General features: G+C 42.3%; 1 protein-coding gene across 2 annotated transcripts in view; it reads left to right on the top strand.

Moving 5' to 3' along the window:
* The window catches only part of msraa (methionine sulfoxide reductase Aa), a 299,896-nt gene that overhangs the window by 93,751 nt on the left and 190,435 nt on the right, over positions 1-15,710 (top strand). For both annotated transcript variants that reach the window (XM_078212951.1, XM_078212952.1), the window contains exon 2: positions 14,613-14,681. In XM_078212951.1, coding sequence (XP_078069077.1) covers positions 14,613-14,681 — 69 coding nt within the window. The remainder of the gene's footprint in view (positions 1-14,612; positions 14,682-15,710) is intronic.

The raw sequence follows: 15,710 nt of genomic DNA, 5'->3' as shown, positions 1-15,710 counted from the left end.
CTGTTGGATGTGGCTTATGTTTTCAGAAGTTAGCAGTCACTTTGTGCAGTGGAAAATGCACTCTTTAAAAAAAGCTAGAGGCACAAACAGTATCATTATCTAATTGTTTTGTCCTGGTAAGCATTTTATATGTGTGGCTATTAATTAGTTGCAATAATTATTGTGAAATAATTCTCCGATACAAGAAGAGTTTTACAATCAAGCTCCCAGCTTGACAGCCATTTATCTATAAGTGGTTTACCACATTATTATATATATATATATATATATATATATATATATATATATATATATATATATATTTATATTTTAAAAAATATAGTAGCAATCAGAGAATTTTAAATTCTTCTTTGACCTACTTTTCCCGAGGAGAGGAAATGTGATGTCAAGTTCACTCCTGGATATAGATAAAAAATTATTGCATGCTGATGATACTTCTGACTCCAAATAAGTAACAAACAGAATAATGATCAAAAATGTAAATTTTTAATTTGAAGAAGATATCCTTTTTAAAGTAAAATAATCAGCTTGTTTTGGGGGAAAAAATATTTTTAGTAAATTCTGAACATATTTTTTTAATTGTCCTTTATAAATGGTAAACTGATTAGAAATCAAGCATGGAGTCTTGATAGTACCATGTCCGTTTAGCTTTGGGACCTGGATTTAAGTCCAGCAAAGCTTAAATGGAAGTGTCTGTTTTCTGCCGTCTGCAGATCTGATTTTTATATTGATAAGTTCCAGAGTGAGTCATTCATTTTATTACTATTGTCATCACCAGTTTTTAGATTGACTCCTAGGCCATGTTTCATTTGTTGGTGGTTGGTATTTTATGTCCAGAAATAAATCTTGACATTTAATAAACTGATCCATGAGTACTTTCATGGGAATGAAGGCCGTCATTTTAACAGGCAGAGAATTGGAGGCCAAACAACGAACAGACCTGCCTCATTTGTACAGGGCACCTGTCATTATATTCCAGAGGGGGATTCGCAAGCTTTGTGAAAAAGGTTAATGTTCTGGATGACTCTAAACTTCTATCTAGATTGGCAAAAGAGACTGCTGGGGGAAAAAATAGTGGAAAATAGAGATTGAAATGAGAGCAGAGACAAAATCTAAAAGAAGGTGGTTGGAAACATACTGCACTTGTAATAATGCCCAAAATTACCAATGAAGCTGAAGATATAAAATATCTATGTTATCTTTATATCTATATTTATTAATCTTAGTTTATGATGATGTAACTGCCCCAGTGTAGGGATCTTCAAGGGGGACTACTGCACATTCAACTTGAAGTAATGCATGTGATGCCAAAAGTGGACAAAGGGAAAAATTTGGTCTTTTGGTAAATTCTGGAGATTGGATTCTGGACTAAAAGCTACTTATTTTGTGGTAATAGAATTATACTTTACCAGACAGATTTCCATCAAGAAGAATGTCTTCCATGGCCTGATCGCGTACTTGAGATATGCTTGCTTTCTCTACCTTCTAATCAACTGCTTTTAGCAGCGTTTTATGAGAGTTTCCTTCTTGCTCTCTACATACCTCCAACTGCTCTAGCTTCCAGTTAATTAAGAACAAAGGAAACCCTCTGTCCCTCTCTCTTGGAAAGGCCTCCTGTTGCTAAGTAACACCATTTTGGTTTATTTATTTTTCACACTGTAACCCCCTCTCAGCACAATCGAAACACAGTTGGAATTTAACCAACCTCCATACATACAAATCTCTTTGTCCAGCATGAATCTAACTATAGGTCTCTTCCAGACACCGAAACATTAAATTAAACCTACCTAAAACTACCTTATTTCTAATGTTTTACCAATACAAATAAAAACCCCTTAAAACTACTTTTGTTTTCCTAACAAATATAAGGAGGTTGCAAAGGTATGTAGATAGGTCAAGTGATTGGACAAAGATCTGGCAACTGGAGTATATATAATGTGTATAAATGTGATTGGCCATTTTGGCAGGAAAAATAAAAAAGAAGCATATTATCTAAATGGTGGGAAATTGCAGACTTCTGAGGTGCAGAGACAGCTCTGGCTGTCCGAGTGCTTGAATTACAAAAGGCTAGTATGCAGGTACAGCAAATAATTAGGAAAGCTAATAAAAGGTTATTGTTTATTGTGAGGGGAATTGAAAATAAAAATTGGGAGGTTGTGCTTCCGTTGTACAGGGTACTGGTGAGACCTCATTTGGAGTATTGTGCATAGTATTGGTGTCCATATTTAATGGAAGATGTAAATGCATTAGAAGCAGTATAGAGAAGATTTACCTGACTAGTACCAGGAATGGATGGGTTATCAAATGAGGAAAGGCTGGGCAGGTTAAGCTTGAATCCGCTGGAGTTTAGAAGAGAGGCAACTTGATTGAAACCTTTAAGATCCTGAGGGGTCTTGACAGGGTGGATGTGGAAAGAATGTTTCCTCTTGTCGGAGAATCTAGAATTGGGGGATGTCATTGTTTACAAATAAGGGGTCACCCATTTCAGACCGAGATGAGGAGAATTTTTTCTCTTGAGGGTCTGGAAACCGAATCTTTGAATTTTTTAAGGCAAGACTAGGTAGATTCTTGATAGGTAAGGGGTTGAAAGCTTCTCGGAGGTGGGTGGGAATTTGGCGTTGAGGTTTCAACCAGATCAGTCACGATCTCTTTTTTTAATATATATTCTTATTGAAGATTTTCCCCATTTTACAAACAATGCAACAAGCCCTCAAGGATTGGTACGGTACAGCATAATCAGTTTTCCACAAATGCATATGGAAAAAGACCAGAGAGCACCTGATGCAGTTGGTTTGGATTATTCATTACAAATGGCGCCTTCAGAGATACAAACAATAAAAGGATGAGACCCCCCTCAGGACCCCCTAAAATATTCCACATCCACCCCCAGGCCTTCCACTCCATCAATACGTCAAATACTACCCCTCTTCCCCCAGAACTACCTCTCCACCTCCACTGGACCCCTGATTGCCCTCCCCACATTCCATCCAATTCCACAACTACCTTCACTGACTACAACCCCCCCCCGCCCCCACCACTGACTATTCCCGAGTTGACCACCCAATTCTCTCCCCGCCCCCCCCCACAGCTTACCTTTTTCCCTACTTCTCAAAGCGATTGGGCCTTTAAACTTACCTGCTTTATGGCAGCTAGTGCCATAAAGGAGGGAGTGTGCCGTCTTTGCCCTCGGCTCTCGTGCATTCATTGCACTGCACTCTTCTCATTTAGAAACATAGAAACATAGAAAACTACAGCACAAAACAGGCCCTTCGGCCCCACAAGTTGTGCCGAACATATCCCTACCTTCTAGACCTACCTATAACCCTCCATCCTATTAAGCTCCATGTACTCATCCAGCAGTCTCTTAAAAGACCCTATTGAGTTTGCCTCCACCACCACTGACGGCAGCCGATTCCACTCGCCCACCACCCTCTGTGTGAAAAACTTCCGCCTAACATTTCCCCTGTACCTACCCCCCAGCACCTTAAACCTGTGTCTTCTCGTAGCAGCCATTTCCACCCTGGGAAAAAGCCTCTGAGAGTCCACCCGATCTATGCCTCTCAACATCTTGTACACCTCTATTAGGTCTCCTTTCATCCTACGTCTCTCCAAGGAGAAAAGACCGAGCTCCCTCAGCCTATCCTCATAAGGCATGCCACTCAATCCAGGCAACATCCTTGTAAATCTCCTCTGCACCCTTTCAATCTTTTCCACATCCTTCCTGTAATGAGGCAACCAGAACTGAGCACAGTACTCCAAGTGGGGTCTGACGAGGGTCTTATGTAGCTGCATCATTATTCCCGGACGCCTAAACTCAATCCCTCGATTGATAAAGGCCAGCACACCATACGCCTTCTTAACCACCTCCTCCACCTGCGGGGCCAATTTTAGAGTCCTATGGACCTGGACCCCAAGGTCCTTCTGATCCTCTACCGTACTAAGAGTCTTTCCCTTTATATTGTACTCCTTCATCCCATTTGACCTGCCAAAATGGACCACTACGCATTTATCTGGGTTGAAGTCCATCTGCCACTTCTCTGCCCAGTCTTGCATCCTATCTATGTCCCTCTGTAACTTCTGTCATCCCTCCAGACTATCCGCAACCCCACCAACCTTCGTGTCGTCGGCAAATTTACCTACCCATCCCTCCACTTCCTCATCCAGATGATTTATGAAAATGACAAACAGCAAGGGTCCCAGAACAGATCCCTGGGGTACACCACTGGTGACCGACCTCCAATTAGAAAAAGACCCATCTATACACACTCTCTGCCTCCTTTGGGCAAACACAGTAAGAAGTTTAACAACACCAGGTTAAAGTCCAACCTGGTGTTGTTAAACTTCTTACTGTGTTTACCCCCGTCCAACGCCGGCATCTCCACATCCTTTGGGCAAGCCAGTTCTTGGCCTGAGTTGGAAGGTAAGGCGAGAAAGGTGTGACTACATTTCAGGATAAATAATTAAGAGCAGAGTAGCAATTCCACTCTGCCATTCCATGAAAGGTTTGGACCATAGTTATTTTAGGATCACATGAATTGTTAAATAACTGGTGAGGCCTTTTTTAATGGTTGGAAATGATTATTCCTCTACCTTTTGCTATTTATGTTTGGTACTGTGACATAAGTGCACTTCCCTATCCAAATACTTCTGGTCCAGTGTTGTAATTGGTCACAATCTGTTTGACCTGAGTTTTTGTATCAATTTACTGCAGCCCCCCATGAAGTTTGTGCATTAATACTTCAGTCTGACATTAGACATCCAGCTGAGCATTAGAATACAGACAATAGCTCCCATAAAGGATTAATTTTACTGTTCTCACAATAGTTTTCCACATGTATTGTCTTCCTTAGCATGTGCAAGTAGGACTTCAAAGATTAACTGATTTAATTCTCCTTAACATTTTTGTGTGATGGGCAATCAAATGAAGAAAGCTACTTCCTGACCAGGTTTTCCAGGATGAATCATTGTGTAAACATACTGGAGCAGCAGCTTGTGAAAGGTTATTGACAGACATTTCAGAATTCAGAAGGCATATTTCAAAGAAAATGAAGAGCTCTAACTAAAACTGGGATACTGTACTCTGCAGTGGCTAGGTTCAGCTCTTCATTTGTGTCTTTATGTAAACATGAGGAAATACTGGAGGGACTGACATCCCTAAAGGATGGATAAATCACCAGGGTTGGATGGATTGTATCCCAGGGAGGAAATAACGGAGGTTCATTTTCCAGTCCTCACTAGATACAGGCGAGGCCCCAGAGGATTGAAGGTTTGCGATCATTGAACTATTATTTTTTTTAAATGTGAGAGAGCGGTCAGTCTAACTTCAGTCTAACTTCATTGGTGGGCAAATTATTAGAATTAATTCTGAGAGACAGGATAAACTGTCACTTAGAAAGAACAGATTAATCAGGGATATCTGGGATCGTCAGCATGGTTTTGTTAGGGGAGGATCATGTCTTACTAATTTAATTGCATTTTTTGAGGAAGCAACAAGAAGGATTGAGGGTGGTGCAGTGAATGTTGTGTTCTTAGCTTTTAGTAAGGCCTTTTGACAAGGTCCCACTTGGCAGACTGGTCAGAAAAGTAAAAGCCCATGGAGTACATGGGAAGGTGATGAGTTGGATTTAAAATTGGCTCAGTGACAGGAAACAAAGGGTATGTTTTGCGAACAGAAAATGGTTTCTGGTGGTGTTTCACAGGGCTCAATATTGGAAACATTTCCGTTTGTGATATGTGTTAATGATTATGGTTTTAAATATGGGTGGCATGATTGGGGAAGTTGCAGATGACACAAAAATTGGCCATGCAGTTGATAGTGAAGAGGATAGCTGTTTGCCTCCAGTGACTTGGTTGAGTGGGTGGGAAAATGGAAGATGCAATTCAATCGAGGTGAGTGTGAGATAATGCATTTATAGACAATAAATGGGAGGATATTGAGGTGGTTGAGGAAGTGAGAGACCTTGGCGTGCATGTCACAGGTCCTTGAATGCTAGGTTTTGAGAGTCAGCCACATTGCTGTAGCTCTGGAGTCTCATATCAGCCAGACCAGGTAAGGACATTAGTGAACTAGATGGGTTTTTCTGACAATTGACAATGGTTTCACAGTCATTGAATTATTGAATTCAAATTCCACCATCTGCCTGCCGGGATTTGAACCCAAGTCCCCACAACATTAGCTGAGTTTCTGGATGAATAGTCCAGCAATAATGCCACTAGGTCATCGCGGGTTAGGTTAATTGGTTATGCTGAATTGCCTGTTCATGTCCAGAGGTGTGTAGGTTAGATGGATTGGCCAGGGTAAATGTGTGGAGTTAAAGGGGCGGTGTTGGTGGGGCGGGGGAGGATGGGGTGCTGGGTTAGATAATCTGTCAGAGAGTGAGTGCAGACTTGATGAGACGAATAGCCACTTTTGCACTGTAGGATTCTATGAACTGTAGTATTAATTGGAAATTCCACCTATGCTTGTGCATATGTAAAGTACAAGCTGAAAAAGGGTTATTTTAGTTTGAGGTGCAAAATATGCAATGTATGTCTCTGTAAACAATAGTTTGTGAGCCAATAAGCTCTGGGCTCCTGTTTTGCACTTGCTGGTTATCCAGGTTTTAACTGTGCCCTCCGTACAGGCTAGTTGCTGACTTGGCATCTTAACACTGGGCATTTTTTTGTTGTTGTTGCCTATTTTCTGCATTCTACAAGTGCACTCGGATTTTGTGCTGGTGCTAAATTTCTATAATCTGTTTAGTAGAATTTATTCCAATCACGGGTTGCCTTTGGAGCTAGAGGAGGACAAAACGTAGTGAAGAAAAGAGAATGGGAGTAGCAGGGAAAAGAGGGGGGAGGTGGGCTCTGTACAGGAGGCCATCCTCTCTGTGAGTCTTCAGGGAGAACTTCTCGTACCTCAGCTTCACTGTGGAACAATGCATGAGCATTTTGCCCAGCAACTATAGCACCCACTGGAGTTTCATGTCAAGCATCTGTGGCCATTGGCCTTTTATGCCACAGTGTGGTTCTAGGTTGCAACAGGCAGTTTCCTGTGTAGCACAGTGTCAGGGAGGTGACAGAGACTCTCCATGTCAGCAGGATCACGTGCATCATGTTTCCTATGGACAGCCTGAAGTAGGATGAGAATGCATTAAGTTTAACTCATTGTCAGCTTCAAGGTACCATAGAGTGTGTCCACATACTCTTGTCTGAAAAGGAAGGAATGCCACCACTGGAATATGCAGCACATTTGTGATCACGGATAATACATAGTGGAAGTCTGTGCCTCATTTCCTGGTGAGTGTTGTTACAATCCGAACGGATACTACCGGACAAGTCAGATCTCAGGATGGAACCCGGCTTACATAGAACATAGAACATAGAACAGTACAGCACAGAACAGGCCCTTCGGCCCACGATGTTGTGCTGAGCTTTATCTGAAACCAAGATCAAGCTATCCCACTCCCTATCATCCTGGTGTGCTCCATGTGCCTATCCAATAACCGCTTAAATGTTCCTAAAGTGTTTGACTCCACCATCACTGCAGGCAGTCCATTCCACACCCCAACCACTCTCTGCGTAAAGAACCTACCTCTGATATCCTTCCTGTATCTCCCACCACAAACCCTATAGTTATGCCCCCTTGTAATAGCTCCATCCACCCGAGGAAATAGTCTTTGAACGTTCACTCTATCTATCCCCTTCATCATTTTATAAACCTCTATTAAGTCTCCCCTCAGCCTCCTCTGCTCCAGAGAGAACAGCCCTAGCTCCCTCAACCTTTCCTCATAAGACCTACCCTCCAAACCAGGCAGCATCCTGGTAAATCTCCTCTGCACTCTTTCCAGCGCTTCCACATCCTTATAGTGAGGTGACCAGAACTGCACACAATATTCCAAATGTGGTCTCACCAAGGTCCTGTACAGTTGCAGCATAACCCCACGGCTCTTAAACTCCAACCCCCTGTTAATAAAAGCTAACACACTATAGGCCTTCTTCACAGCTTTATCCACTTGAGTGGCAACCTTTAGAGATCTGTGGATATGGACCCCAAGATCTCTCTGTTCCTCCACAGTCTTCAGAACCCTACCTTTGACCCTGTAATCCACATTTAAATTAGTCCTACCAAAATGAATCACCTCACATTTATCAGGGTTAAACTCCATTTGCCATTTTTCAGCCCAGCTTTGCATCCTACCTATGTCTCTTTGCAGCCTACAACAGCCCTCCACCTCATCCACTACTCCTCCAATCTTGGTGTCATCAGCAAATTTACTGATCCACCCTTCAGCCCCCTCCTCTAAGTCATTAATAAAAATCACAAAGAGCAGAGGACCAAGCACTGATCCCTGCGGCACTCCGCTAGCAACCTGCCTCCAATCCGAAAATTTTCCATCCACCACCACCCTCTGTCTTCGATCAGACAGCCAGTTACCTTTCCAATCGGCCAACTTTCCCTCTATCCCACACCTCCTCACTTTCATCATAAGCCGACCATGGGGGACCTTATCAAACGCCTTACTAAAATCCATGTGTATGACATCAACTGCCCTACCTTCATCAACACACTTAGTTACCTCCTCAAAAAATTCAATCAAATTTGTGAGGCACGACTTGTCCTTCACGAATCCGTGCTGACTATCCCGGATTAATCCGCATCTTTCTAAATGGTCGTAAATCCCATCCCTAAGGACCTTTTCCATCAATTTACCAACCACCGAAGTAAGACTAACCGGTCTATAATTACCAGGCTTGATAGATTCTAACTTTTATTTTTGCTTAAGAGACGTGATGAACTGAGTGACAGAACCGCCAATGAACTTTTAACAAAACATTTGTTAAACATGACGAGATTAACTATAATACACTACTCCCACACGCTAGCTATGCCTTTATACAGATTTGTAAGGATAGCACTAGTTACGAAATCTATCTTGTACTTTAATGTTCTCAGTAAGTACTCTATCCATGTAAACTGACGGGTAAACTGTGGCAGACATGCCACACTCTAAACCCGAGTCACAGATGCCAAGCTTCCACACAATCTCTGATACTCTGCCATGCCAACAAAACACCATTGATTCACAGGCTGTACTAAGGTGTCACAAAACCTTTAGTCACTTCAGATATCTGGCTTCTCACTCAGCCACCTTTTTAAATCTGGTTCCTGTAGCTGTCTCTTTAACTCCAGCCTTTTCTCGTGTTTTTACTTTAACTTCACCAAACAGAACCTTCTGTAACAGAAGTGTGTCTTCCTGAGATGTACTTCTGTAATAGAAGCAGGAGTAGGCCACTTAGCTCTTCAAGCCTGCTCCGCCATTCATTATGATCATAGCTGATCATCAAATTCAATATCATGATCCTGCTCTCCGCCCCCCCCCGCCGCCCCCCTTGATCCCTTTAGCCCCAAGAGCTATATCTAATTCCTTCTTGAAATCACACAATGTTTTGGCCTCAATTACTTTTTGTGGTAGTGAAATCCACAGATTCACCACTCTCTGGGTTAAGGAATTTCTCCACAGCTCAGTCCTAAAATGTTTGCCCCTTGTCCTCAAACTGTGACCCCTATTTCTGGACTCCCCCACGATTGGGAACATTCTTCCTGATTCTACCTGTCTAACCCTGTTAGAATTTTATAAGTTTCTATGAGATCCCCTCTCACACTTCTAAACCCCAATGAATATAATCCTAACCGACTTAGTCTCTCCTCACATGACAGTCCTGCCATCCCAGGAATCAGCCCGATAAATCTTCGCTACACTCCTTCTATAGCAAGAATATCCTTCCTCAGATAAGGACACCAAAACTGCATACAATACTCCAGGTGTGGCCTCACCGACACCCTATACATTACAGTAAAACATCCCGATTCCTGTACTCAAATCCTTTCGCTATGAAGGCCAACATACCATTTGCCTTCTTTACTGCCTGCTGTACCTGCTCACTTACTTTCAGCGACTGCTACAAGAGGACACCAAGGTTTCGCTGAGTATCCACCTCTCTCACTTTACACCCATTCACATAATAATCTGCCTTCCTATTTTTGCTACCGACGTGGATAACCTCACATTTATCCACATTATACTGCATCTGCCATATGTATACTTACTCACTCAGCCTGTCCAAATCACGCTGAAGCATCTCTGCATCCTCCTCACAGATCTCCCTCCCACTTAATAACCCAGGCTCTGTGGTAAAGAATTCCATAGATTGAAGTAATTCCTCCTCACCTCTGTTTTAAATGGACAATCCCTTACTCTGAGATTATGTTCTTGAGTCCTAGACTTCCCCACAAGGGGAAACGATCTCTCAGCATCTACCCTGTCAATCCCCCTGGGAATTCTATGTATCTGAATAAGGTCACCTCTCATTCTCTTAAACTCCAATGCGTACAGGCCCAACCTACTTAACCTCTTAAGAAAAATCCCTCCATACCTGGGACCAACTAATGAACGTTCTCTGGACTGTCTCTAATGCCAGTATATCTTTCCTCAGGTGAGGGGACCATTCAGTGTCCCAGGTGTGGTTTAATTAGTGCATTGTATATTTTTAGCAAGACTTCTTGGGTCACTCTTTCAGACAAGATGGTAAGTGTAAGCCACACCTGTCCCCCCCCCCCACCAGGGTCCTGGCAATCATTCCCATCATCCTCTAACCAACAAAATTGAAAACAAATTAAATTGCATTAATTACATTGCTATTTGTGAGACTTTGCTATGTTTCCTATAAAACAATATAGCAACACTTTGAAAATAATTCACTGGCTGTGGAGCACTTTGAAATCCTGAGCATCTTGTGAAACAAGTTGATTCGTTTAGAATGTGGTGGTCAGGCGTGAATTGAGAGGTACAATTATCAAAGCCGCAAAAACACAAGAGTCCAAAGGATTAATTCAATTTAAATTAGTAAACTTTTATCTAAAAAACTTACTCCTGCAATTATTTCACTGTCGCTGATGTTGCCAAAAGGAAAATTTCAAACAAGCGAGCTTCATCTTTCCTCAGTTGAAAGTTCCCTCCCACTCGTTCAGTTCTGAACATGTAAAGATCTGAACAGCTGACGATTGAGCAGGGAGCGGACTGGCAGAGTCACTTCAAATGCAGGCTTTTGTAACTTGCATGTTGTTATCCTGCTCCCAAGGGTCTGGTAGAAATTGGAAACTGTTCAAAACATCCTTTTTAAAGTGGGCCAGCACCACTTCTAGTAACTGAGCTTTGAGTGTATTTATAATTCCTTTTCATGTATTATTTTCATGTAAAGACAGTCAATATGAGTCAATAGTAAAATGCAATTTAAATTCCTTCAAATGTAAAAACAAAAAAAAGCGAGTGAGCAACACTGAAATGATTGGAAGAACTTTGCACAGCTTTTCAGACCACACTGGTTGATGTTTGCAGGCACAAAAGTGTTATGAAATTTCAAATTAATTTGCAAGTACTTGAGTTTCATCCGATTAGATAGTTTCTGATTTGGATTGCCTTATTTATATGGAGAAGTTTGCAACATGAGTTCCACTCCTTCATCCAATGGGTAGTGGTGGTTGGGGGGGTGGGTGGTTAACCTAAATACGCCCGGGAAGCCGGTTGCAGAGCACTCGGGCACTATTCGCAAGGCACCTCGATCTGCCAATGAACCGGGCGACCTCCTCCCAACTTCCCCATGGACATTGGAAACCACCCCCCCCCTTCATCAGTAACGTTGTTACCCCCACACTGAGACGGATTGCCAGCGTCAGAGCATCAGAATCCTTCCAATGAGTTTGCTGGCTCAAAGGAACTCAAAGGAGGAAAGAAGGTATGAGAAGTTTAGGGAGGGAACTGTAGAACTTGGGGATTGTGCTTGAAGGCACAACCAGCAATAGTGAAGTCAAAACTGAAGTCAATTGGAAACGGAGAGAAAATTCTCCGCTGGTCGGGGTCATAACTAGCTAAGGAAATAGGCTGTGGTTGTTGGAGGTCAGTGATCTCAGTCCCAGGAGTTCCTCAGGGTAGTGTCCCTGACCCAACCATCTTCAGCTGCTTCATCAGTGACCTTGCCTCCATCATAAAGTCAGAAGTCATAATGTTCAGCACCATTCGTGATGACTCCGATACTGAAGCAGTCTGTGTCCATATATATTTATTCATTCATGGGACATGGGGCTTGCTGGCTGGCTAGCATTTGTTGCCCATCCCTAGTTGCCCATGGCTAGTCCATTTCAGAGGGTAGCTGAGAGTCAACCACATTGCTGTTGCTTTGGAGTCACATGTAGGCCAGACCAGGTAAGGACGGCAGATTTCCTTCCCTAAAGGACATTAATGAACCAGATGGGTTTTTCTGACAATCGACAATGGATTTATGGTCATCTGTAGATTCTTAATTTCAGATTTATTTTTACATTGAATTCAAATTCCACCATCTGCCGTGGTGGGATTCAAACCAGGTCCCCAGAATATTAGCTGAATTTCTGGATTAATAATCTAGTGATAATACCACTAGGCCATTGCCTCCACAGCAACACCTGGACAACATTTGTGGCAAGTAACATTTGCACCACCCAAGTGTCAGACAATGACCATTGCCAACAAGAGAGAATTTAATAATCACCTTTAATGTTCAATAGCGTTACCATCGATGCCTCCCCTTCTATAAACATTGTGGGGGTCACCATTGACAAGAAGCTGCTCTGGACTAGCCATATAAATAATGTAGCTCCAAGAACAAGTCAGAGGCTGGCAGTTCTGTGGCAAGTTTTCCCCCCTGTCTACAAGGCACAAGTTAGGAGTCTGATGGAATACTCTCCGCTTGCCTGAATGATTACAACTCCAACAACACTCAAGAAGCTCAACACCATCCAGGACAAAAGCAGCTCATTTGATTGGAACCCATCCAGCACCTTCAATATTGTCTTTCTTCACCACCTGTATAGTGGCAGCAATCTGTACTGTCTGCAAGATGCACTGCAGCAACTCACCAAGGTTCCTTCAATAGAACCTTCCAAATCCGTGACCTCGACAAACTCAAAGGACAAGATCAACAAAGCCATGGGAACACCACCGCTTGCAAACCACTCACCATCCTGACTTGTAAATATTGCTATTACTGTGCTGTCAATCCCTCCCTAACAGCACTGTGGGTGTACCTAAACCACATGGATGGCAGCAGTTTAAGAAGGCAGCTCACCACTACCTTCTTGAGGGCAATTGGGAATGGGCAATAAATTCTGGCCCAGCCAGTGACGCCTACACCCTATAAAAAAAATAAAAATGAGTCTTTTTAAAATTGGGGATGTGAAAGAGGTTAGAATTGGAGGAGATTAAAGAGATCGGGAAAGTCATGGAGGAATTTGAAAACAAAGGTTAGAGTTTAACCAGGAGCGAATGTAAGCCAATGGACAGAGAGCTGATAGGTAAACAGAACTTCGTGCCAGTCAGGATATGGGCAGCAGAGTTTTGGAAGACCACAGGTTTCTAAAGCATGGAAAGATGGGAGGCTAGTCAGGATTGCATTGAAATCGTCAGGTATAGAACTAACAAAGAAATGGATGAGGGTTTAGCAGCACATGAGCTGAGGCGGGGGCAGAGTTGGGGGGGGTGATATGGAGGTGGAAGTAAGTATGGATATGTGGTCAGAAGCTCATTTCAGGGTCAAATATGACACCAAGGTTACAAACTACCAGAGGGGAGTTAGTGGTCAGGGACTGGTATTTGTGCAATGACCAGAGACAATAGCTGGAACTTTACCACCATTCACGCTGGTGGGGTTTTCCCATCCCACTGCAGTGAACGGAGATTTGGCTAGCAGCCAAATTTTCTGACCTCGCTGCAGTGGGAGCGTGGTGTGAACGGCAAGTAAGATCGCGCCCAATGACTTTAACCGTCCCAATATCTAATGGGAGGAAATTTCTTTTGGTTACTGGATCTTGAGCAAGCAGTTAGAAGAATGAAGCAAGCAGGGGAAGAATGAAGAGCATTAGTGGTGTGGTGGACTTGGATGTTTTCGGGATACATGTGGAAAGTAATGCTGTGAATTACTCACACATTTGCCTCTCTTTAGTCCACTGCATATTGTTATTCTGACTGACTACCTAAAAATTACTTTCATAGTACCCACTGCAGAGGTGGTTCCTTTTCATATGGTTCAAAATATTTGTTTATAGGAGCGGTGGATAAATATGAAAAGATTAGTAATTGTTTTCCTTTGGGGTTGGTTTTGTTGTTTGCACATTGCTGCCATGATCCCCTGTCTTCTTGGAGAAAGGACCCTGTTAATTTTCAACTTCTGAGCCTGATTTTTACTATTGTTAATTGCTGGAGCTGGTAGACACAAGAACAGACATTGATACTAATTCAGGAACTTAAAAGCTTGGAATACTATTGCTAAACATTTTTATTACCATTGTTTTTAAGTCCCATAACAGTCATGTGAGAGTGTTTGAGCCTCGTACTGTGCTCTTTTGGAAGATTGTTTTATTGTAACTTCACATTTACAGTATAAAGAAGTTCAGTTAAATCCACACAACATTTTCCCTTGGTACAGTAAATTAAAACACCTCTCCCAGAAAGTTGTTGGCTTGACATTTCTGTAATTAAATTAGGCAGCGTGTACTTCTGTGCCCTTGCTTTTAAAGTGTTGCTTCTTATATTTTTCAGCAAGACATCACGTCAATGGAAATAGGACAGTCGGTCCATTCCCTGAAGGACTACAGATGGTGATGTTTGGTAAGTTATTCTTGAATGCAAATTCAAGCTACTATAGATTTCAATTAGAGAACTCTTTCATAGAGTTCAAGACAAAGGGGTCACTTCTCAGGTTTGGTATCGTCCCTTCTTCAGACAGTGCTTGTATCACAGAATTCCTGCATCTCCCCTGAAAGGGCTATTTTCAGAAACCATGTGCTCATTGCAGAAATATATTAACAAAAGTGTGAGCCCAATATTTGTGGGGAATAAAACAAATTTGATGACGAGAATGAATAAAAACATAATTCACATCATTACTGTATTTAATGTAAGGCTGTTGAAGAGTAGAAGTTGTGGAAAAATCTAATTCACTGACCTGATGGAAAAATTAAAAATCAGAAATTTATTTGCTGTGATTCCAGAACTAGCATGGGACTAAAAGGGCAGTTTGAATAACGGCTTATAGTTAATTTCTTTGCATTTTTGAGCTGGTAAAGAAAAAGAATTCCTCATCTCTGTCTTCTCGTTTACCACCCAATTAGCAGCAGAGGACGCAGGACGCACTGGCATCAGGCCCGAATCGGGCCCAATTTAAAAGGCAAGTGGCAGCCATTACTGAGGATGTTGTTCGAGCACAAACTGGAATCAGTGCATGGGAAGTGGCCAGTAGATGGGCAGGGAAGGTCTTGTGCTACAAATGGGCAGTAAGTCCATTAATCTCTCAAAAGGGAAAAGACAGATTAACATCTTGGTATGGATCTAGTTAGCTCTGCCAGTAACAAAAGCTTCCATTGATGTAACATCTTTTAATATAGAGAATGATCCTAAACAGGGGCATGAGGAAAATTAAACACAAAGGCAAAGAAGGAGAGATAAAGCGGATGCCACAAAAAGGGTCTGCATTGTAAATGTTAGTCTGCCCTTTCTTTTTCAGCCCCTAATATACTTGCCAGCATGTTACCTGAATGTTCTGTATTTATTTTAGTCTGTATTGAATCCTATCTCTGCAGTGTACCATGGCAATTTGCTGTTGCTAGGAACTCTGCAACATTTCTGCTGTCAACACCG

This window comes from Mustelus asterias, chromosome 5 (genome assembly GCF_964213995.1).
Source record: "Mustelus asterias chromosome 5, sMusAst1.hap1.1, whole genome shotgun sequence".
In the NCBI taxonomy this organism is placed as follows: domain Eukaryota; kingdom Metazoa; phylum Chordata; class Chondrichthyes; order Carcharhiniformes; family Triakidae; genus Mustelus; species Mustelus asterias.
This window is presented reverse-complemented; position numbering and strand designations above follow the sequence as displayed.